General features: G+C 39.8%; 1 protein-coding gene and 1 long non-coding RNA gene across 5 annotated transcripts in view; one reads left to right on the forward strand and one right to left on the reverse strand.

Annotated features, from left to right (window-relative positions):
- Positions 1-23,990, reverse strand: part of gsap (gamma-secretase activating protein) — a 32,757-nt gene that overhangs the window by 6,927 nt on the left and 1,840 nt on the right. Inside the window, exons 3-29 of one of the 3 annotated variants that reach the window (XM_016664478.1) lie at positions 23,304-23,358; positions 23,138-23,209; positions 22,829-22,876; positions 22,631-22,719; positions 21,131-21,200; positions 20,958-21,007; positions 20,570-20,680; positions 20,411-20,467; positions 20,277-20,323; positions 20,069-20,154; positions 19,949-19,951; positions 18,296-18,373; positions 18,097-18,177; positions 17,809-17,901; positions 17,546-17,714; positions 16,577-16,667; positions 14,966-15,035; positions 14,289-14,368; positions 13,916-13,996; positions 13,209-13,331; positions 12,882-12,934; positions 11,341-11,372; positions 9,730-9,791; positions 8,202-8,297; positions 3,016-3,086; positions 2,756-2,850; positions 2,281-2,400 (exon numbers count right to left, since the gene is read on the reverse strand). In XM_016664478.1, the coding sequence (XP_016519964.1) occupies positions 2,281-2,400; positions 2,756-2,850; positions 3,016-3,086; positions 8,202-8,297; positions 9,730-9,791; positions 11,341-11,372; positions 12,882-12,934; positions 13,209-13,331; positions 13,916-13,996; positions 14,289-14,368; positions 14,966-15,035; positions 16,577-16,667; positions 17,546-17,714; positions 17,809-17,901; positions 18,097-18,177; positions 18,296-18,373; positions 19,949-19,951; positions 20,069-20,154; positions 20,277-20,323; positions 20,411-20,467; positions 20,570-20,680; positions 20,958-21,007; positions 21,131-21,200; positions 22,631-22,719; positions 22,829-22,876; positions 23,138-23,209; positions 23,304-23,358 (2,083 nt within the window). The remainder of the gene's footprint in view (positions 1-2,280; positions 2,401-2,755; positions 2,851-3,015; positions 3,087-8,201; positions 8,298-9,729; positions 9,792-11,340; positions 11,373-12,881; positions 12,935-13,208; positions 13,332-13,915; positions 13,997-14,288; positions 14,369-14,965; positions 15,036-16,576; positions 16,668-17,545; positions 17,715-17,808; positions 17,902-18,096; positions 18,178-18,295; positions 18,374-19,948; positions 19,952-20,068; positions 20,155-20,276; positions 20,324-20,410; positions 20,468-20,569; positions 20,681-20,957; positions 21,008-21,130; positions 21,201-22,630; positions 22,720-22,828; positions 22,877-23,137; positions 23,210-23,303; positions 23,359-23,990) is intronic. The other 2 variants (XM_016664487.1, XM_007579130.2) reach the window with 2 other exon arrangements.
- Positions 11,379-13,635, forward strand: LOC107833971 (uncharacterized). Of its 2 annotated transcripts, XR_001659738.1 has the most exons (4): positions 11,379-12,741; positions 12,827-13,029; positions 13,302-13,375; positions 13,487-13,635. It is a non-coding gene; the product is annotated as an uncharacterized LOC107833971 (long non-coding RNA). The 2 variants fall into 2 exon arrangements; XR_001659737.1 differs by having other exon boundaries at positions 11,379-13,029.

Genomic DNA, 23,990 nt, shown 5'->3' on the forward strand with positions numbered 1-23,990 from the left:
GTGATCGCAGTGCTCAGCTGCCTTCTGGGAATCCCGACCAACATCCTCGTGATCGTGAAACTCAGCAGCCACCTGCGAGGCTCCTCCATGACGAAGCGCCTCATCTTCAACCTGGCTCTGTCGGACCTGCTCTCGCTGTTCTGCTTGGTGATCGCCGGGGCCATTTTTGCCACCGGGCCCCATTTGGCGCATGGACTGTGTCAGCTTTTCTTTTTCATCATCTTATTCTGCATCACCTCCAACTCCAACATCCTGCTGCTGATAAGCATTCAACGTTACTACCAGGTACGCAACTCCAAACTTTACCGTTGTAGGAAAACGAACATATTTAGCAGTACTAACGCGCGCCGTTACTGCAAAACTAAGAAATAATTATTTTCAGTCTGCCGTACTTGGAGAAATATGGGTAACCACACTGCTTGTACTTCAGAAGATAAGTAAAATAAATGCACCCTGAATAGTGTGTGTAAGTAGATGGCTAAAGCTATTTTTTCCTTCCCAGATTCTTCATCATGCCAAGTGGAAAAAAGTGACCCGAGCATGGCAGCGGGTTTTACTCTGCGGTGTGTGGATACTCGGGGCCCTGCTGCCTCTCCCACTGGTGCTGTCTCTGATGGATAAGAACAAAGACGCCGACAAGACGTCCTGTAGGAACAAAATGATCACACCGCAAGCCGAGGTGGTCCACGTCGCCGTAGCGATATCCGCTCAACTTGTGGTGCTGGTGTTTTACGTAAAGCTTGTGAGAGGCGTCAGGAAGGTTCAGATGTCTGACAGGAAGAAACAAAAGATCAACAGGCTGTTCACTCGGATCCTTGCCGTCTCTCTAATAGACTTTTTGCCTTTGTTTGCTCGACTTGTGGCCGTTGCCGCTCATTTTAGACCTTCAAAGACGTTGTCCGAAGTCAGCAAGAATCTGACATCTATCGAGTATTTGTACTTTTTAAACCACTGCCTCAACCCCCTGCTGTATTTCTTTGCTTCTCGGCATCAGCTAAGAGACAGAGAGAAAAAGAGAAAGCTCTTTCTCATGGCTCTCAATGACAGTTCTTAACAAGATCTTTGGATATCTGTGCTACGCTATTTAACCTTTTGCACATTTTTAATTTATAATGAGGTATTAACACTGTTAAAAAAAATCCCAATGGCATATAGATAATGACTTTTTTGTGAATTTATCTACCATATTTTTTGGTAAAGACATGTTTTACTATTAAATATGTTTGAAGGCTGGACATGCATTCCGTATTTTCTTTCTTTGCTTATTCTGTGTGTTTCCCAAAAATGTCAAATCCCAGAAATAGTTGAACATTTACTTTAAAGTCCCCTTGCCAGCACCCTAATTGTGAGTTACCTTCATTTTATTCTAATGCTAGTTTACCTTTCTGCTCTAAAATTTCTACAAGGTTTAAGAATGTTTGCTTAAAATTGGCTAATATTTTACTCTGTACACTTTCTACAATTTTAAAAGTTTTTTCTAATGAGATGCTAGAGGAAATCTTGCTGTGAAGACAACAGATTATGCTACAGGTTTCACTTAAAAGAAAAGGAGAAAAAGAAGCAGTTTGGAAAATATTTGTTCCCTCAAAACAAGGAAAGTCGTGTTGTAGAAATCAAGGGTACGCCACCTGTCGCTCATATTTAGGAGACATCTTAAAAATAAAGCCGGCCAACCACAAAAAGAACTGATATTTTTAATTATTAGCATGTTATACATTCCTCTGTAAACACTAGAAACGTTAACATTTTTAATTAAGCGGGTCTCTCACACTGTCAGAATTTGCTGGAGGTTTTTTCCTTGTTTAAAGTCGGTCTTTCCTTTCCACTATTGCCACATGCTTGAAGAGCGTAAAAGTCAGTGACTCAATCAGTTTGGCTTCCATAAAATGGAAAAAAATTGTACTAAACTGAATTTGATTGAACTTTGACTGATTTGAATCCTGTGTATTCTGAAGAATCAAACGAGTTTATCTCTGGTTATTTTCACACTTCTTGTGAAAATAACCAGAGAACAAATGAGTTCTAAAGAGATGACAAACTGCCTTGGAAGAATTAAATTAAGGTAAACGAAAATTGTAAGTGAACAGACGCAATTTGTTATGCAGCTTAGTCTGACATCGAGTGAATGAATTCGACATTAAAAGAAACACCTTTTTGATAGTACGGAGGACATTTGCAAATGGAAATCCTTGAAAGTAGCTAACTTCACAACTGCTCCGAGTACCGCAGGTGATCTACTTTCACCCCCACCCCCTTAAAAATGCGTATTTACACACAAACCTGTCATGAGACGAGACACAAAGGTTTCAGTGAGCTGCAGGAAACCGTGGTCAATGTACTGTAGAAAGGTTTGATGAGGTAGGCAACGAACAGCAAACACAGCAAACAGGGTGTGATAGCCTGGAGAAACAAACCGATGAAATGAGAAAACAATGAAAGGAGGGGGGGAGGGGAGACTGAAATATTCTGAGTAAAGCCAACATCGTGGAACGCATTTCATGCAATGCATTGCAGGGCCAACATTTGTGAAACGTCTCCTTCCGAGACCTCACTTTAAAATTAAAGTTTTACTCCTGAGTGACAAAAAAAAAAAATAAAAAAAAATGAAAGAATTATGTAGCAAACAACTGCAAACACTGTGAAATTAATTCAAATGAGTGAAAATGCATTCCCGTCCTCCCGGAGCTTCGTCAGCGTTCTGCGAATGCACAATTCTGTCGCGCCTCACTGGGGGGGACACGTGTTTGTATTGTACCAGGTGGGAGAGGCAGGCAGAGGCTCTGGGTGGACTCCAGGATCCGAAGCATGAAGTGAAATACGGCCCACTCGGCCGGACCGCCCTTCGTCGCCCTGGACACCAAATGGCAAAAAGAAAAAAAAAACAGAATCGAGAGGATTATGCAACTTTCACACATGGGAAGGAGACATGTGGAAGTCAACAACTTCCACGTGTAAACACAGCAACGCTATTGGAGTCTGTTAAAAGTTTTCAAAAGAACAAGTTGGAATACTTACAAGCACAACACGTGAGGGCCAAGTTTGTACTTCAGCCAGGCTGATTCCAGCATGTGTCTGATGAGCTCCAGCTAAATACAAACACACACACACACATTTTAGTGGTTTGACAAAGACACGCTCCATTAGATTCCAATAAAATGTTGCCCTCAGACGAAATCAGTCGCCTGGAAACTTTACAGAGCGCCATCATTTTGAACCGACGCCTGAAGACACACGGCTCTCACATGTTTACCTGCTACGACGATTATTGGTTCCTGTAAATTCACAGTGCTGACAAAACGTTCACACAGCCCTCCTTTCCAAAGACTGCTCGTTTCTTAGCGGCCTTCTCACAATTTCACATAATCAAATGAAACCGTTGACCAAGCTTAACTGGTTGTCGCAACGACTTTATGTTTTCAGACGGGTGTTACTTGTATTATTTCTTAGTTATTTTAGTCTTGAAGTATCAAACTCAGGTGTGGCGTTGAACTCGACAGTCCAGAAAAAATATGGTTAATCACAGTTAATTGGTTGTTTAATGATGGACTTAATTCCTATTCCCATCTGAGTTGGTTTTAATAGCCTTTATCCCTTCATAAAGGGTATTTTTCATTTACTCAGGTTACTTTTGAAAGCGCTGAGTAACGCTCACCATGTGAGCTTGTTTCCCCACACCCCAGCCTCCCGAACAATAACAGGAAGACGGTCTGCCTCATCCACATCCTGAACACCAGTGGGAAACCTGTTCCTATTGCCAGCGGCAACATCCTCCTGTGACCTTAGGGTGGAAGTTTCAATTAGCCGCTCTTATGTAACAGATAAGCTCCAAAAAACGGGGGAAAAATACACACATAATACGTTTCTCTGGGCCCATTTTCTTTTCACACCTTTCTCTCCAATTCCGCTACGGAAGTTGAAGTTTTTCTAAAACAAATCATGAGACGTGAACTCACAGCTAGATATTAAGTATTCTGTTGTACTTCACATTTATAGTTATTTATACTACATAGAAAAAAAGAAGCTAAATGATCACAAATATAGTTTTTCTTAGAAATACTTTCGGTTCAGTTTATTTTCAGTTTCGGCACAAACGGTCATTCATTTCGATTGTTTCCACACAAAAAGTGCTGAATTCAAATGTTTGATTTTTTTTTGACATTCAGTTTGAGATTATGCTTCTGCTATACGAGTTTAATGTTATTTGCACATCTTTACCCAAGGTACCAAATAAGTGTGGATGATGCTGTGAGTACAACGCATGCTGGCATTAATCAGACAAACTCTCATACAATAAGGGAAAAAAAAAAACATCCCAAGCAGTCGCAGCCTCACAATGAATAAATCTGATTTGACTCTCGGTAATGAATTAAAATCTATACTAAGCAGTTTGTCTTAAACGGTAAACCTCCTGCGCCAGAATGCACCAACCTTCGCCACAGAACAAATTCTCATTTACAGAAGCCGGGACGTCGCGGCCAGCTTCCTTTTAATTGCGTTGCTGTAAAATATGTGTGCAATTTATACTCCTGCAATTAGCAGGCTATTCTCTTTCTGAGCTGTTTGTTGCATCTGAGGCGGCGAAATAATAAATATCGGTGACAATAATGCCAAGTGGAGCCGTAATCTATCAGAGCTGAAACTTCTCTGGGTCTTAAAAGCTGTAATCTATTTCATCCCTCCTGCCCCCGTCCTCCTGTGTCAATGCAGCCATTAGTCTAAATAAGCACCAGCAAAAAAGGGGGACATGCTCTTTATTTGTAGAGGAGTACTGTTTTTTTTTTTTTTAAAAACGCGACTCAGGCCGACTGCAGAACAAGCCCCGAAGTTTGTCAACTGTGCTTAAAATAAAGTGACCTCAAAAGGCTGTTTCTCTTTGAATAAGTCTGTCTCCATCTCTCTTCCACTCCGCTGGATAAGCCCAGTAATCACCTCGCGTGTCTGAGCCGGAGCGAGGCCAAAAAGCGATTACACAGGTACCTATTTTTGCTCCCGTTCAGCAGGATGTCGAAGGCGCGGGGTTAAAAATCCATGAGCCCTGTCGCAGCAAAGGGAGGATTTCTTCTTCCTCCTCTCTGTTCCCATTTTACCTCCGCAAGACTCAAAACCTGGCACATTCTGCTTTCTATTCAATCCCAGCCTTACCCTTGGCCTGATTTATACCACCGCATTGATATATGCCGTATGTCTCCTTTCAGCACCTCGAAACCATGGAGGGATTTACCTCGGTGGAATATTAAAACCTGACTTTACAGAACCAACAGTCCCGGTGAGACGCAGGACAAAGGGTTGGTGTCTCCTTTTCCTTGGTTATGCAAATGAAAGCATCTCCTGTGTTCAATCCATCAACATAAGAAAACATAAAAAAACCCACGAAAAATCTTTAAAGAGAAGTGCATTTTGTACGGTGTCAAAACCCGTCCATTTATTCATTTGTTTTAAATGTAAACCATTTAAGTGTCTTGAGATAAATCCTCTTAATAGCTGTTTGCACCGTTACAAATTGCCTTCCACTGAAAGTGTGTTGACTCTAAGCTCTCTGATGTTGACTTTAGCAGCTTTGAAGAAACCGCCGCCTCAGAAAATATGCAAATGAAAGCCAAATGTAGAAACCCTGACAGGAAGGTGCCTTGAAAAACTCGCAGGTTCCTCCTCTGCCTTTTTGAGGCTTCATTTATCAGCTGCAGTTCAGCCCAACATCGCGGCATCAAAAGTCCGGCAATGTCTGAGATATACTTAGGGACCGACTGGAGGACTATACCGCAGTTTCCGCGTCGCTCCACAAACCACCTGGGTTCACACCTTTGACATGGCGGCTCACGAAATCACTACTTAATCCTGTTTCCTGTGACTATTTCTATTATGCTTGATCTGTGCTTCATTTCTATTTTTCTTCTGTCATATTTTAAATTGGCTTCTCTTATTTCGGACATCTGCAGTCGGTCAGTGAAGGCTCTTGCGTGAACATATTGATCTATCACATACTCTGTAAAACCCGTCTACTTTCTCATCAGTTACGCAAAACAAAATTTGTGCTAGGGAAGCATTATATTTTCAAATAGGTTTCAAATTTTTTTGTAAAAACACTGTGTTTTCATAAACTGTGCACTGTAGATACTAATTTTTAGAGATATCCAATGTAGACATTAGAAGTCCACTCCCCATTGCTGAACACACAAATGACAGTACATCATAGGGAGACACAGAACAAGCAACCAGGCACACACACACACACACACACTCAAAACTAAAAGTTATTTAGTAAGATTATTGTCAAACTGCAGGAAAACATTTAAACTCTGTGCAAAAAGTTTGGGATTTGAACCTGGAACTTTAAAAGCTACAATTTAAAAACGCTAACAATTGTTTCACCTCAGTATACCCCTAAAGATAATCCTGTGCTGTCTACACATAATGGATATTTCTTTAGTTCAACATATGTAAAATCACAAAGTATAACACTATTTGTAAGACTAAAACGTTATTTTTAAACCCACAAAAAGAGCTGCTAGCTTAAAATCTAAAATGTTGTGGTGTAATAGATGAATGATGGATGATTTAACGTTCCAGTTGCACAACTTTTGTTGACTTTAAAGTTTAACTCATTTTTAAGCACACTCTGCATAACTCTGTTTCATGGTCAGGTGAAAGAACTGAGAGGAAACTTACTGCATGCTGAATGTAAAATAAATAAAATGACATTTATATAGTTATATAAAAAAAATACAATGTACTCCATTTCTCAAATGCCATTGTCTGGTAAAGTCTGAGTCCACAGATGCAAGTAGCGCTTTGTATTTCAGGTCCTAGGAAGCTTATCCTAAAAATAGAACTTAAAATCCACCTCTAAGGTTCTATATACTTAAAAAAAATCACCCAGGCTAAGTACGAATCATACAAAATTTATAGAGTCGCTTAATGTTGCTCTTAAGCTCCTGGTTTTCTCATCTCACTCCCTACCCATTGACCTCTGCCCATGTTTAGACCTTTCCGGCTGTAGGATATCTGTCGGGCTAAAAGCCCTGGCCACTGGCCACAAGGGAGCCGTGACAAAGCCAAACTTAAGCCCTGAAAAGTGACTTTGGAAGTGCTTTTGCCTCTGACACACAATTACTTTTGGTGTATTAGAAGTGTGAGCTTATCATACCTTGAATGAATTGTGGTTATGTTTAGAAAATGACAGACAAAACGGAAGGTAGTTAAAGGGCATTTTAAAAGTCTTTCCCAACTCGGTCACATTAAATCCACAAACGTCAGCTGATTTTACATTTCATTATAGTGATTGGAAGGGAAACCGTACGTAGCCCTTAAATTTTTCCTCTTTTCTTTTCATTTTTAAGCAAAATCACTGAAGCTCTGTGTCTTTAAACGAAGAGCAACTGTGAACAGTAATCTGCACCGGATCGTCATCCAGGATCATTCCGCCTTTAGCTCCGTTACCCCATTAACTCTGACCAGCTTCCTTGACGCTTCTCTATAAAAGCATCTCTACTGTAAAAATTCTAGCTCAGCAGTTTTTCAAAGAGTTTTCTTTTTATTATTATTATTATTATTATTAGTTTTGCACAACATTTCTGCAAGACGATTAGAATTAAAGTAGCTGCGAAATACCTTTTCGACACCGTTTTCTATAAATATGGATCACCCCATTGAAGAAAATGCATTAATCCCAGTTTTAAAAAGATTTTCCCTTATGGTAGTTCTTAAAATAAATGAATTTCCTACAACAGATAGGAAATGGAAAACAATGTTATTGTTTGAAAGGGTTGGATAACATTTGTGGTTGTAAGGAGACAAAACGTAAAGATTCAAGCGGTTAAAGTCCTCAAAAGTACCTTTTTGCTTTCAACACATTATTTTTGAACATGCACACAAACTTCACTCATCAGGTACCAGCAGCATGGACTGAAACCTAAAAGAAAATAAAAAAAAATACACTCTTGTTTCGGAAACCTCAAAGAATCCTGTTATGGCTTCCAGCACAGAGTCAAACCGTTCGGTTTTAAGTGCAAGCCTGCAGACTTCTTCTCAACTGAGCGATTTCTGCTGTCACTTAACCTTCCAAGAGTAAGGGGGGGGGGAATTTTGAAATAAATATAACTTCTACTTCAAAACCACTTTATCTTTGGCCATCTCACACACACACACACACACACACACACACACACACATACACAAAAGAAAAACATGCACAGGGCATCTACCAGCTTGGCTACATAGTTGACCACCAGCGAGTCGATCTTCTTCTTTCCCAGTTGAGGCAGGTATCTGTTGAGATGTTCTCGAAGTTTGTCGACTGTCTGCAAAAAATGCAAGATGCACACACGTTATTTTTTTTCCAGGGCTTGCGGCTTGAACTTAAGACATATTTGCATGCTTTATGCAGATATTTGAGAGCACTCGGCTCTGGGGTCAAATGGAGTTCACAATGGAGTTTTCCTTCAATTTCCAAAAGTAAATTCAATGGACAAGAGGGGGAGGGGACCTGTGGACGTGAAAGGACGAAGAGGCTAAAAGAGTCTAAGACGAGGAGAGGGGGGCAAATAAGTTTCAGGAAACGGATTGAAAGGCTGAAGATGATGTAAGTAGGACGAGTAATGGAGGGAATAAATGGAGTGAGATCAGAGGACTGGGTCATCCCAAGAATAGCTTAACTGAACTCTATTAAATTGAAGCTATCTGCTCTTTAAAAAACTATGCTGAGCAGAGGGAAAAGTCAAAGATATGAAATTGTCCATCAAACACAGCTCGGTTTAAAAAAAGAAAAGAGGAAAAAAAAAAAAACCCGGCAGGACAAGGACCTTAAGATGCCTCTTTTGTTAAAGAGTCGACTCATTTGAAGCGTAGCAGGAGCTTCACTATAACAGATGACTGTAGCGAGGGAAATAACTGGTTGTCAGCATTACACTGTGGCTTTTCAGTGATCTATATATCAACCCTGTTCTATTGTTAGGGGGTGAAGCTGCTGCACATTTCTCGTGCCGTCTCCGACACCGGGGAGAAAATTGACACGTTGGGATTCGAATTAACATAAAGAACGCGAGATAAAAGAAAAGAAAACTGCTGATGAGCATTCCAGCCACTGCTCTTCAGTTTTCAGTGACCAAATGTTGGGATTTAATTTTGTAAACTGAAACATCTTGGTAGTAGCTAAAGCAAAGCAATACCTAATTGAGATATAATCTAAATAAAATGTTTTAAAAAATCATAAATATTGAAGAATATAGACCTTCTAGCTAAAATAAAAACCCTACCCTACAAAGGATTCACTCATTTTTATCTACATCACTAGCAACGTTGCTTTAGCGGTTCGCACCCTTGTCGTCATATTAAAATCGGTAGTAAATCACCCGAATGCAGTGCAATCGCCAACGCTAAACCTTTTTTAAGGTTTAAACGACGGTGCAGCACATTGTCTCTCGTCTTATCATTGTATCTTTTCGCTAATATTTCAAAAGGCAACAATTTGCTTCACCGCCTCGTCAAATTTTCGGTTGATATCGGAGCCACAAAGAGGAACGGCGTTTCTAGAAACATGTCCCCGGTCGCCTGGTTCTGTCTGCCAAACAGGAAAAGAACTTCCCGAAATCTGTATCCCGAAATTTGGAAGTACACCTTTGCCTAAAGTAGCACGGTGGCATAATATTTTACTTCAGTGAGGACTGTTGTTTTTTTTTTTGTTTTTTAAAACACAGCGAGTGCAGTCTTGTAGCCCTTGATGGGTTTTCTCACCAGGCCGATGAATGCCCTTTGTTGATGGTCCTCTTCTTGAAAAAGTGGCACCAGCTTTTTATCTACAGAAGAAGGGGAAAAAAATACGCAAATATAAAAATGTGTTTTTGAAGTAACTTCTGATGCCAAAGATTATTTGATATTGCTACAAGTAATAAGCTATCTGTAAAAAATAATTGGGGTTTGGGGAGAAATAAAGCAATGCCTTTTGGCCAAGTTAATGAGACAAAAGAGATGATGACTTATTAATCAGAAGATTTATTCGGTGTATTTTTTTATTTTTATTTTTTGCTTTAAAGACACATCTCTTCACCTCAGGGGTTTGAAGGCAGAAATCCAACTGTGCAAGTCCTTTCATGTCAGTCTCATGAAAGCAGACCATGCTTCATCTACCATACTTTGGATTCTGTTGCATACACAAATACACACCATCTTTGATCACACACACAGAAAGCAGGCTTTTTGATGTTATACCCTGACATGCTACGGCTATATACAGCTCCATCATAGCCAGGCCAACATGCAGAAGATCCAGTTTAATTTGCAATATGCATGTCTGCGACAGGTGCATCTAAAAATAATTATTTTTATGACGTTACACTTTGTACACTAGTAAATGTAGATTAATCCTCTCTTTCCATCAGCTCTTAGAAGTTCCCCTTTCCGTGTCAAAGACATGAGAGCATGATTCTGCCACCACCATGCTTAACAATGAGTGGTACATTTAGACTTGTGTATCAGCAGTTTATTCATAGCTTGAGATATTATTTCATGGCATTAATTCGGTTTAAACTTCTCCGAAACTTCCTCCCTAACCCATCCGGTCTGTCCGTTGGTCCTCATGACAAAGTTTGGGACATTCACATTGTATCGACGCCGTTTTCTCCGAGGCGCCCACTCGGCGTTTACAGACATCGAGTGGGTTTTCATGCTTAAATATAAATTGGAATTTGTTCAACAGTTACGGCTACATAGTGCTTTAAAAATGTTTGAAACAAAAGACTAACATATTAGACTGTTTTTTTCTTTTTCAAGAACGTGCCACTTAGATTCTTAGATTTATGCGAAACATGATCCTGTATCACGACTGTAGGGAGAAATCAAAAGATGGTAACTTATTTTAAGAATATTAACAGCGTGTCAATCTTTTACATTTATTTATGTTTATGTTTTTATGTATCTTTTTCCAGTGAATCCAGGATGTTGGACCTTCTGTGGCCTTAACAAAAAAAAACAAAGTGTCCCGCATTAAGGTTGAAGTATCGCAGCTGCATTCGAGCTACTACAAGAGACAGAAAGCTGGAAGAGAGAGAGGAGAGGAAAGTACCCTATTCCCCACTGTTATGTAAGTTTCACATTCTTCCTCATTGTTTCACTTTATTTATTTCTCTTCTACATTCCCTCCTTCTCAACTCGCCCCTCCAAAATGAATCGGCTTCAGCGTGAGCTCTCCTCTGGGCACGACGCACAAACGCACTCGTGCAAGCGTTTGGCGTTGCATTATGTACGACGTGGGGTTTTTGTTGCGTCACGCGCCGTGCAAATGTTGCGTTGCCTTCCAGGGGATTTTGCTTGTAAGTGAACGCGAGCGCTCTCTTTGGTTTGGCTTACCGAGGCACCAGGTGTCAACCACTGAAAGAACCCTGGAAACAAGAAGAGAGACGCTTGATGAAAAAAAAAAACATGACCTCAAGTTGGAATTTCTTTTATTTTCTCAGAACAGTGAAATATGAAGCTGCACTGACTCAAAAATAAAAAAATAAAAATCTAAAACTATGGAGGTGAAATCCAGTTCAAACATGAGGGAAAAATCTAATTATTAGGTTTTTATGATGTTTTGTTTCATTTTCAGCAAATTTGACATCAATTAGTGTCTGTCCACCAAACTGCTTCATCATTTACAACCGAGAGTCTAAAGTTACCACAGCATATTTGTTGTTTCTAGAATAATATTTGGTGGAAGGAGCAAAATACGTGGAAATATTAAAAGATCTATGACTGGCTGCAAAAATCAACTTTTAACGGAGTACATTTCAGTTTGGGGTTTTACGTGAAGAATTAAAAAGAGGTCGGGTGGGGATGCACTTCAACAAGGCACAGTATCTTCATATCACTATCCACAGCCGGGTGAAGCATGTTTATGAGCCAGCAGACAAGAACAACAGACTGAGGAGCACTTGAACTACATCAGGGATGCATCATTATCCTCTTGTACTTTGCTTTTAGGCAGCACTACATGCATCATGCTGCCGCTTCAAAGACTGTGTGAAGTGCCAAATTGTAAAGGAGCGAGGGAAATGTTCAAGGTTTAAATAATTGGGAGGAAGCAGCAGAGAGTTGGGGGCTGAACTAGAGCTGTGCTCTTAATCTTATTGTACTGCTTACTGTACAAGGATAATAAATCTAAAAGTCAAAAACGCCGCACCCTTAAAAGAAATCCAGCAACAACACATATACAAAAAATAAAAAATAAAAATTGTGGTGATAGGAAATAAAAGTTAAGGTAAAAGCCCAGAATTTAGAAGTGTCATTTAGCGGTTTTGAAAACCACCAGACGTTTCTCTCCTGCAATGCCAGACCAGAAAAACAAAAACAAAACAAAGAAACCGCAAAAGATCTTGTGAAAACTAAAGCGACGCGCTAAAAAAAAAAAAGGCAATTTAAAGCTGCAGTAGCTAGAAACAATCTGTTAGGCATCTGGCTACAGAACTCGACTAATTATTTGAAATAACAGCAAATAAGGCCATTTTTATACAGTTTTACCACTGCACGTTATTCCAGTAGTTTCACTTTATTGGCTCATAACTACTAAGTGGTAAATACTATAATACTGTAATATAAGACCAAATTTGTATGAGTCATTTTTGTAAATAGGTCAATGTTTTTTGAATACCATTTTGTGAAATAACACTTCTTTTTTCTTTTTAGCTACCATTAAAGACCTACCGGATTTGATCAAAACTAGGACGGGGTTAAAAAGTACCACAAGCTTCTAGATATAAGTCTTCTGAGGTTTACATTTACTGCCTTTTTATTAGTGAGATTTCATACAGATAATGTAGAAAAGCAGCGATGCGGTTCCTCCCCCCTGCTTCAGGTCTGCGAGTTCGGAACATATTTCTTAATAGAGCTCCAGTGGGAGGCAGACCTACTTCTTTGTGTTCTCCAAGTGATTCACATGGCTGGAGGCTTTGCTCTCGGACCTCTGAAACAACAACAACACCACCACCACCACCATCACCATCATCATCATCATGGGAGGGATGAAAGTACACTGACATTGTTGGACTATACCCACAGGTATGCTGACAAGGACATCCAGAAAAAGACACCTCCACATTAGCAGGCCGTTTTTAGAATGGAAATGATGAGTCAAAAGTGATTTACAGTAATTTATATGCATGAAAGGTTTTTGCTTTATACGCACACACACACACACACACACACACACACACACACACAAAAGCACAGCCACTCACCAATTTATCCCAGTCGGCCCGGATGTGTGAGGTTTTGTATCTTGGGTTGGAAGCGGCGTTCAAACATTTCGTCCATTCTGTGTTCCACTGCAGCTCTGCCCAGAAACCTTGGAGCCGCTCTGCCTGCGCAGCGATACGCGGAAACAAACAAGCAAGGACAAACCAGAGTGAGGATCATTTGCAAATTAGCTGCATATAAACAGAAACACAATCAGATGTCAAATAGTTTTTTTATGTCCACCATTGAAAATGCAGCGAATCGGTGCGAGTTTTTTAAGGTTAGCAAAGGACAAGGACCGCATGCAGCTCTTGAGTAAAACACCAAGGTTTTGTCCACAGCGCAAATATGCAACACGAAAATACGCAAACAACAAATATCCTGCTACTGAGACAATAACATTGATTTTAACAGGAATAAGTACCTGCAGTATTTGTCATTGGATTTTTCTCTGAGGAATTTAAAACAGTACTTTAGAAAAAAACAAACAATTGCTTGTAGTTGCCACTAAGCTGATATTGGCTTGCTAAATAGTCCAGCTATCAGCTCATAGCTAACCTACGAGCTAGCTATGAGCTGACAGCTCATTAGCTAGCCTAACTGGCATAGCAAACATGCTAACTGCCCAGTGTTTTGAAACGTTTTTAGCTTAATGAATAGCACTCATTTAAATGTATTAAAAAAGTGTGTGTGTGGGGGGGGGTTATACCTTTCCCTTAAAATCAGGCACAATGCGCAGCTCTGTGGTACACAAAACACCACGAAGCTCCAACAGGCAGGCTGGGACTTCCTGAAACAAAACCCCAAACCACACTAAAAGTAAACGCCACAAATTTCTATGACACAGATTATCTTTCTATGTAGAGTAGGATAATCTAGTTCATGCTTGACCATTTCAGGTTTTTGATGTAAAGATTTTGAGTGAAAAAAAATGAGTCCCTTTAGTTTAACCCTGAGCTTTAGCATACCACTGGCACCTTGTGCAGAGAGCCATAACACCTATATATATATTTAAAAAAAAAACAGCCATTGTTTGCATGTCTATCTGCTAGTGTGCATTTAAGCAATAGTGTGTGTGATACCTTTTTTTCAAACAAACAGGAATAAGGTAGGACTTTATCCAGGCCAAGAGACTTCTTATAGCAGATTCTAAACAAAGACGCTGCATGACAGAAACATTCATGTGTAAATATAGAGCACAGATGCAAGCTGTCAACGAAAAGCTTTGAGGCACAGGTATGTCTACATTTATGTACACTTGAATGCAATTAATAAATCTTATTGCCAAATCTTTATCTAAAGAGCACACACTTCTAAAATCATATTGAATAGACATCACCTTTCAGTCGGAATAGTAACATCTGTTAAAGACTAATAAGTGCAAATGTATCAAAATGTTCTATTTAATTGGCTAAGGTTTTCATTTCTTCATCTTATTTGCTTTCTACAAGAACCTAATCATCTACAGTCTGTTTTGAGCCAGCTGCAAGTCTCCAAGGTCGAGAGAGAGAAAGAGAGAGAGAAAAAAATCTATTTTCTAAATGCCCTGATTTGTGTGGGCGGCTTGGCACAGGTTTGCGAGGAGAAATTTAAGAGCCAAACAGAGTTGATGAAAGAATTCAGCTTTGTGTAGACTGGATGTAAGCATTCGAGTTGTGATGGACTGATAGAGGTGGAGGAAAAGAAACGAGAGCGAGTGCAGCAATAAGACTCTAAAAGGGAAGAATAAGCCACACTCAGGAGGCTCACGCTGACTGACCTAAAATGAACTCTTGGATCTGATCGAAGGATTCAAAGGCGTTCATGTTGTCACACAGCCATTCGACAACCTGGAATAAAAATGGACGCAAGGCGGTTAACTGCACAGGAAGTAAAATAGTTCTTAACTTCTATGACTTTGTAGAAATGGCTGCATGGTTTGTTTTTGTGCAAATATTTCATAGCTTGCATTAAAAAAATAAAATGGGTAACTCAGGCATTTGGACAAAAGGGAAGCTGGTGGTAGCAGCTAGCTGAGTTAGCTTATAATAAGAGCAAAGGTCAGTTTTATACTGCAGTAAATCATCATTTATAGGTTACTTGACATCCTTTATAGCCTTTTTGCATTATAAAAACGACTACTGCTGTTATTACTTCAATTAGTGTGTATAATTTAATATTCTGTACAGTGTCCTGACATAAAGCAACTCTTTGTTTCCGTGGTGTTTTTGATTCTGGACCGTGCAGCTTGGCAAAGTGGACAAATCCGTCCCAAAACGATTCTTCCATAAGAGCGCTAGACGATGACAGTAATGCATTCCCACATTAAATATGACGAGACTGGATGTGTTCTTAGATTATCAGCAAACTCCCACCATCATTCTTGTTATTGCAACAAAAAAATAAAAACGACAAAAACAACTGTCTTCATCTTGTCAGATCAATTGTTCTCCTGTAGGGTTTTATTGTAGATTAGGGCTGTCTGTAGATTAGTCTCATAATCTACACCACAAAAACTTGAAATTCTAACAACTTTCAGATAGTTGCATTTCAGCTAGGCGCTTTGAACAAACAGATTTTTGCCTCGTGTCAATTTGAGTCGAATCGCGCAGCGTTTCCCTGAAGCTACAAAATCATCTGAGCAGAGCCAAAATCATGAACATGCAGTCACATTTGATAAAGGTGCTACTGTACTGAAAGCCCCCCCCCCATAAAACACAAACGCGATGCGGAGCGTCCCAATTTCTATTGCTAGGTGCCCTAATGAAGCTGGTGAGTCATTTAACCTTTAAAGAAATAATTTATTTCATCTACAGGGGCAGCTGGAACATCCCGTTTTAGATCTAACACTAATAAAGTCTTAGTCGTACTCGGCACAGTGTCCAAACCAAATATCAAACCATTAATTTCTGCCGTCGACTCTGCCCACTTGTCGTCTTCTCTCACTGGTTTAATCACAACTTCAGCTTAATGTTCATGTTCCTCCTGCCTTTCTTTCCCCAACTCAAGGTTGACACCTACAGCATTTCCGCGGAATTGCACAAACAGAGAAATTTTGCCCTATGAATTATTCTTATGAAATCAATTTTCCTAGAGGTAGATGTGCATGACAGTAGCCTAAGTGTATGCATTCTCTTTCCTTCTTTCTCCTCGTCTTTGCATCAAGGAGAGCAGATTGATCTCGTGTGTTTGTTTTTTTTTTTTTTCTTTTTCTTTTTCAAAACCCGGCAGCAATCAATGGCTTCGCCTTTCTTGATTTTCCTTTTTTTTTTTGCACTCGACGGATAATATCGAAATGCACAGCCAAATGCGAGCGTGAGCTCCGCGCCTTTGGACTTTAAAGGTCAATATCTTTGTCCACACACTTCATTATAACTGTCTGCTTGTGCACCTTCAGCTCCAGCTTCGGGTCGTCTCCCATGAAAACCAGCAGGCAGTGGAGGGCAGCCAGGCGACGGGGGTCGGTCCGACCGCTGGGAGACCTTGGGCATAGGTGGGAAAAACATGACATGTACCTAAATGTGAGCGGACGCAGATGAAGAGGCCAACAGTTGGTGTTGGTAATTAGAGGGCCTTTCGATACACAAACTCGTAGAAAGAGAAAATCGGTCATTTTCTTTTTTTATCTTAATAGTGTGTGGTGTAAAAATATTTCCTGAGATATCCCTATGAAAATAATTACCTTTAGAAATCACAGACTTGTAGTTAGTTGTAAATAGAGACCATACCACTAAACATGGCATCCTGACATACAGTTGCTACAGAAACAACGAAGGGGGTAAGAGGTGATTTCGAGTGTGGATGGAGCTAATTACAGGTCAATCTATAAAGAAATCCAGTTAAAGGCTTCAAAAGTTTTTTGTCTTTTTTTTTAACTGTAGGATAGTGACTGGCCTAGTCAAAGTCTAGACCTAACTCTAATTGAGAAGGTGGGGAAAGACGAAAAAAATTAAATGTTTGCCGACACTCTCCAGCCTACTTGAGTTGTAACTTGACAGAATGTGTGAAAGTGTGAATACCTTTGCTTTTATTTCTGAAAAGCATTGTGTTTTTAGTAAAGCCTAAACCTAATGAAATCAGAGGACAGAGCGACTTTTGAGTCAGATGGCTTCTCCCGGGCTATCTGCTTCCAAACTTTGCGGTCGGAGTCAAATGTATTTAAAATTCAGCAAGTGCGTACACACGAAAATAACTCCAACAAATAGAAAATAACCCTCCGTTTCCACCCGGCTGCTTCTTTTCTAGCAATGTTCCACCACCCCTATGCTCTCATGTCTCTTGTCTATTTATATTTAAAGCACCAAAGTCACCATCACTGCACTTCCAGAAAAAAAAAAAAAAAGTTTTGCATTGCACTCACCGGGCACGCGCGTCTGATCTGAGGATCTGCAGCAGGTAAGCCGGGCTAAGCTCAGCGGTGCGAATCGACCCACTTGCCAGCTCCAGAAGGCGAACACCGGTTTCATCATCCTTGTGCATCACGGTGAGGGCGTCCGACTGAAGCTGCGCGCCCAAGTTGACATCCTGACCTTTAAAAATTGACAAAGCGGACACGGACGTTAAAAGCCAAAACCACCTTGAAAGTGTAGCGCGGCCACTGCTGGGCTTTGAATTGTGAGCTACCGGTTAGGAAGAGGGAGTGACACAGCAACTCCTGCTGCCTGGTGTTGATGCAGTGCAGGAAACACCCCTGCAGATACACCAGGATGTAGTAGCCTGCATGTGAAGGTATAACACAGCATCACAGTCAGAGAGCACGTTCTGCAACAGAGACGTTTATTGGACACCACTAGGCCGTAGCTCATACTGATGAAGTTGAAAATAACACGGTCCTCCCATTCCTTCAGTCAGCTACAAACTTAAATCGTATTCTGGTGTTTGCTTATGATGCGTTTCTGTGTGTGCGGTGACCTATGGGGATGAAGAGCGGATGAAGCAGGCCCGAATTCAGCGCGTCGTTTCCGAGAGACACTCTGAACCTCTTGCTGCAATCTGCAGGGAGTGAGCGGAACCGAATGTTGAGACGAGTCCAGAAAGCAGGAATATATACACGGTGAGCCGAGCGGTGAGTGAGCAGAGAGGTGTGGGGGGTGGGGGGGGACGTGCTCACCTTTGTGAACTAAAACCACGACGTAGGTCAGTTCCCGTTTGTCCGTCAGCGGCTGGCTGTAGCAAACGCACATGCTTCCTGAAAAGACGAACCGAGAAACGGAGAGGTTTAGGAGTCATGGATTATAAGTGATCTACTTTAATTGTAATTAAATCCCTCTGTATATGTGCCCACGATTAATCAGACGTACTGAAAAGCCCAAGAAGAAGAATGCAAAGTTTCTGATTTGGATTCCAAAAGCAAACACCCGACAACCCAATGCATAAATCGGACACCCAGGTAATTCTCTGTTTCGTTTTCTTAATGTCATTTTTGTACTTTTATTTTATTTTATTTAATTTTTTTTGCAAATTTGTTTTGTAGTTTCGATACTATTCGCTCCTCATGAACAAATTATTTCCTCAAAACGGTGCATCATAACATCTGACCAATATAAAAATGTTCTCACTATTTTAAGTGTTTTCCAAGTGTGCACACGATAAGCTTTGGGAAAATAAGAGTAGCCTAAAGGGAAGTTTTTTTTGTTTCATTCACTATCCTGTTATCCATCCACCCATGAAAATATTTAAGGAATTATCACTAGACACTTCTGCCATTATTTGATTATGAATTTAGTTTTTTGCATAAATGAAGTAAACTAAATATGCAAAACTCTGAAATGGCAATGTAATTCAATAACAAAAATGTTCCAGACTTCTACGCTCTGATGGAACATCATTTTTGTTCCATCTTCTTCCCTTTTCTTGCATTTCAACAGACATCTAAAAATGTCTTCATTTTTGGTGAGGATATAACTGCTTGTCTTGTAAACAAAAAACAAAAAAAAATACAGAGAATATGCCAAGATTTTTCTGTGCCGTCTTCATTTTATTTTATTTTTTTACTTTTTTGGTTTTTTTACACACACAAGTCTCGGTATTAGATAAACATTGCCTAAATTAGACAAATAAGACAAATATTTTAAACAGAGGCTTACTATGAATATGTCCAAACAAATCAAGGTCCAAGTATTCTTGTCCTATTGATCTGATATGGTGTTTTTTTAATCTCGTTTTACTGGAACAAAGGCCTCGTTTATTTATCAGAACATGGTAAATGTGATGATTTTCTGATCCTCTGTGGTCAAATTTGCCATCTTCTTTAAATTCACATGCACAGCGCCCTGCGAAATGATCCAAACCCGTTGAACTTATTCACATTTTGTCATGAAAAGTCATCTTCAACTCTGTTGGGATTTTACGCGACTCTGAAGTCGAAGGAAAATATATATTTTGTGCTTTTAAGATCAAATATAAACAAGAAAAGTGTAGCATTTGTATTATTCTACTTTATAGAATCACTTCTGACAATAATTTAAGCTGTCAGCGTTTTGGTGTAAATCTCTAGGAGATTTGCACATATAGAGACTCAAATCTCTCCCATAGTGACCATGTTGTACTTCAACAGGAACAAATTTAGGAATATGGAAAAAACTTTTTTTTTCCTTACAGTTCACAATCCTGCACTAATTTATTTGATCTCTTTTTTTTTTTTTTTTCCAGAGGTTTATGGTTCCATCATGACAAAACTTGGGAAAGTTCAAGGAGTTTGGTCAGGTGTTGTAATAAAACCCTTCACCATGCGTGCTCTGATTGAGCTACATTAGGGACTTACTTTCTTATTTTCATCGAGAAACATAAAACACAAAAACACAAAATGTTATACATGTATATTTTTTTTTAACCAAAGAAAAAGTATGTATCAACAGACAGGTGTGAAGTGTGAATATGTTACCGTTTTGGTTTGTGAACACCTGCATCCTAATGAGCTCCTGCTCAGGTTTTTCCACATGATAGTGGTCAAAACCTAAACTTACAAATCTGTTGGACACGCGCACACACACACACACGCACGCACACACACGTGCAAAGTCAACATTCAAGGTCAAGCTCGATACTGAATACACATTGGTTTTCCACAGTGTGAACAACGGTTCACCCACCTGACTGTGTGGAACGCATTGGCAGGCAACTTTAAAACGAGCTCAAACTGTGATAAAACGAGTCACTGTTATTGCGTGGTTGATCAACAATAGCAACATTTTTGATCGTCTCGAACACCAAACGGTGGCCCTACCACAGTGTCGCAGCTTTGGTTCGGGTAAAACTGGATGCATCTCAGCACAAACTTGTCCTGCAAATCAATTTTTTTTATTTATTTATTTTTTTAAGAATCTCGTGTCATTTACAGCCACTTTAATGAGAAGGAAGATGGATGTGTTTTCGTATGTGCCACCTTGCGCGTGAGACAGTAGAGCCTTTGTGTGTGTCCGTCCCACTGGGCCCAGCAGAAGTCCTCTACGATCCTCTCCGCCGTCCTGGTCAAGCGCTCGGGATTTGAGATCACCTGGTTCACGCAAAAAAAAAAAAAAAAAAAAAAAAATTGCACAATTTGCACATGCGAAATCTCCTCTGGCTCAGGTTTCGAAACGATGCGTTCTTTTGCTCTCGGCCTCTCTAAACGCTTTCCGATGAGCTTCCTTATTAATCACTGAGCGTGCGCTGTCATACATAATCCACATAATTCATCAGCAGGGAACATCCTCAATGTAAATCTGAACAACCCCCAACCAACAAACTCCTTATTTTAGGAAAGCAGTAGTGAGGAGGAATCTGTAACTTACCACTCTGTAGCCTTCATGTTTGCTCAGAAGCACATGGTACAGATCCACATCTGAAACATGAATCATGCAACGATAACTCAATTAGTTTTTGGTTTCCTTCTTTCTTTCTGTTTGGTTTCGTCGTGTAGCTTGCAGCTGAGCATTAAACAGAAAACGATGCACAGAACACTGACATCCATCTTCAGCGAGCAGCAGCAGATGGCTCTCCAGCGCTGATTTCGCCTCGGTTTCTTGATGGAGGAACTGAAACAAACGACGACGCGGATTAAATGGAGCCAGCGTAGAGCCCACGTTGATATTGATTGAGTAAGCATTCGAAGACACACCATTTACATCCAAGGACGGAGACTTTTTAAAAAACAGCCACAATGTTCTGACTTAAAACGCCGAATGCTTTTGTTTTTCGTGTTTTGGTTGATATTGTGGTCGTGTTTTATGCAACACCTTCATTGAAGTGGAAAAAAAATGCTTGTTTCCCTGTGTTGCATGAATTACCTGCAGGAAGCAGGTATTTGAGATGTTTTTTTTTTTTCTTTTTTGTTAGAGCAATGAATATTCAAGTATGCTCATTTGTAGTATCCTGATTCTAATATGGGTTAATGTTAATTTAAAGACGGCTTTATGATTAAGGATGTAATCCACCTCAAGAACGCGTGAAGATTTTTCTCCTGGATAATCTGCATCCTAAATTAGCTTCAAATGATATAACATCGCCACACGAGCTCGATTAAAGGCGTACAGTGGCGTGTAAAAAAAGACGTGATAATTAGATTTAACAAATTCAAATAAAAAAGACATGAGATAAATCTTGACTTCAGGCTAAGATGCCGTTGAGGTAATTGGAACAAAATAATACCCTGTGTACCTTTTTCCAAACACGATTACCGTATTTAAACTAGCAATATCAAAGAATATGTTGTTTTTTTTTGTTTTTACTATCCTACACAGCTAAATTACAGCTTTGATGATGAGCACATTTTGATGAAAACTATCCAAAACCAACATTTTAAATGCTGGATGAAAACTGAGAAGGCGAAAGACTGCCAACTAGTGGTCAGATGCAGCAATAACGCTTAATTTTGAACGGTTTGGCGTGAGTTTGTAGTCAATCAGAGTCAACATTCATCTGGACCAGTTAAAATGTCTAAATTTTAAAAAAAAATTAAAAATCTGATGGTAATTTCCTGGTGAAGGTGAAACTTTACCTCAGTCTTTTTGGAGCCACTTAAATGTTCTTCGCTGTAGTTTGCGCCTCCATCGTTAAGTCAGTCCTGATGTGCTTCCTTTTCCCTGCTCATAAAAAGTCTCCCCACAGCAGGATACTGCCACGACAACGTTTAATGGTGGGGATTTTGTGTGTTTGCTTCTTTGATTATTACCAGAATAACAAGAACTGCACAAGAAATTTTGTTATTGTTGCCGTTTGGCCAATTTCTTTGTCATTTGGCTGCAAACTACTTTTTTTTTTATCATAACATAAAATGCTGCATTTACACAAGTATGGATATTTTGTATTGTTGTAAAGCCTTAATGTTTTTTCTTTGTTCTAAAATCTGAAATGGGGGAAACAAAAACAAAACAAAACAAAAAACAAAAAAAACGTGACCTGATTTCAGGCCATTGCTATTAAATTTTAGGAGGTGGGAACACGGCTCGCGCATCTTTAACTCTACCTGCACTTTGACTCTGCAGTCCACCGCCTTCAGCACCTTGGTGTTGTTTATGGGGTGAATCTCGATCAGCAGAGTCAGACACTTTGATACTAGACAGGCAGGGGATGATGGAGAAATGTTTCTATCAAACCACAAATTCATTCAGGGCTTAAATTATTTAACGGGCTCAAATAGAAGACAGCATTTCTGGTGCGTTACTTGGTTTGAGGCGCTCCTGTCCGCTGGTGTTCTGTGCCAAGCTGACCGCTGAAGGCATAAAAGAAAAAAACAAAAAAAAACAGCCAAAGTCATGCTGCAGAAACAGTCGCACTAAATCTGTATTCATTAACTATCCTTTTGGCATGGCTGCAGAGAATATGCAAGAGTTTCTCCCTTGGTTTTAAAGTTCCTGCATTATAACATCGTAAAGTTATACATGTCTCCAGACGCACACTCTTAAAACTTTATTTGAGGTCAACAACCGAGTTCAATTGTTAGATTTTTATTCCATACATGACCAAAGCTCACCTAGTAGAGTCTCTTCCTTGTTCAGAGAGCAGCTGCTGACACAGACCTGTTTGTCAAATGTGTAGAGGAGCTGACGGGGCAGAAGGCATAGAGTTGAGTGTGCAGGTGTGCAGTCGTGGAATAAGTGAAAATAAAGGAGGTGTGTGTGTGTGTGTGTGTGTGTGTGTGTGTGTGTGTGTGTGTGTGTGNTATTTCCCAATCCTTGTGGTGACTGTTGCTCCCTTTTAAAGAACAGCACAGAATTCTATTAAAAAGTTGAAATGGTCAATTCCAGAAATGACTAATTTCAGCCTTTCTGAAGAATTTTGGAGCTAATAAGTAGCCAGGTGCTGCTGATCAGGGAGTGTAGCTTCTTCTATAAAAGCAGCGAGTGTTGGCAGGTTGCCTTTCTGGAGCAGACAGGTGTTTAGCACAACGCCAAATGAGGGGGGAAAAAAAAACAAAAAAAAACATTGGCAACGATCTGAAATAATTGCTTCCATCAACCTGTGAAGAGTCATCGGGTCGTCTCTAAACTGAAAATCAGAAAATCAGACCTTCTAGATTACTAATTAGCGGAAAACATTTCTGAAAGATTTAGCTTGCCTCTTTCGGAGTGGACATTTCAGCAAAATTCCCCCTAAAACTTTGATTGTACAACTCCCAGAGGTTGTAAAACAAAAACAAGCTGCAAAACTGTATTTTTTTTAAATTAAAATTCATTAGGATATTCTCAAACCTCCTTCAGCTAAAACCATTTTTGAATTCAATAATGCTGCTTTTGTGAAATAAGCTTTGAGTTGATCTGCTTTATTTTAAGCTCAGCACATTTCCTCTGCCAATATGTGGTTAATACTCCTAATCTGCCTGAAGC

Source organism: Poecilia formosa, unplaced genomic scaffold, assembly GCF_000485575.1.
Source record: "Poecilia formosa unplaced genomic scaffold, Poecilia_formosa-5.1.2 Scaffold9, whole genome shotgun sequence".
Lineage (NCBI taxonomy): Eukaryota > Metazoa > Chordata > Actinopteri > Cyprinodontiformes > Poeciliidae > Poecilia > Poecilia formosa.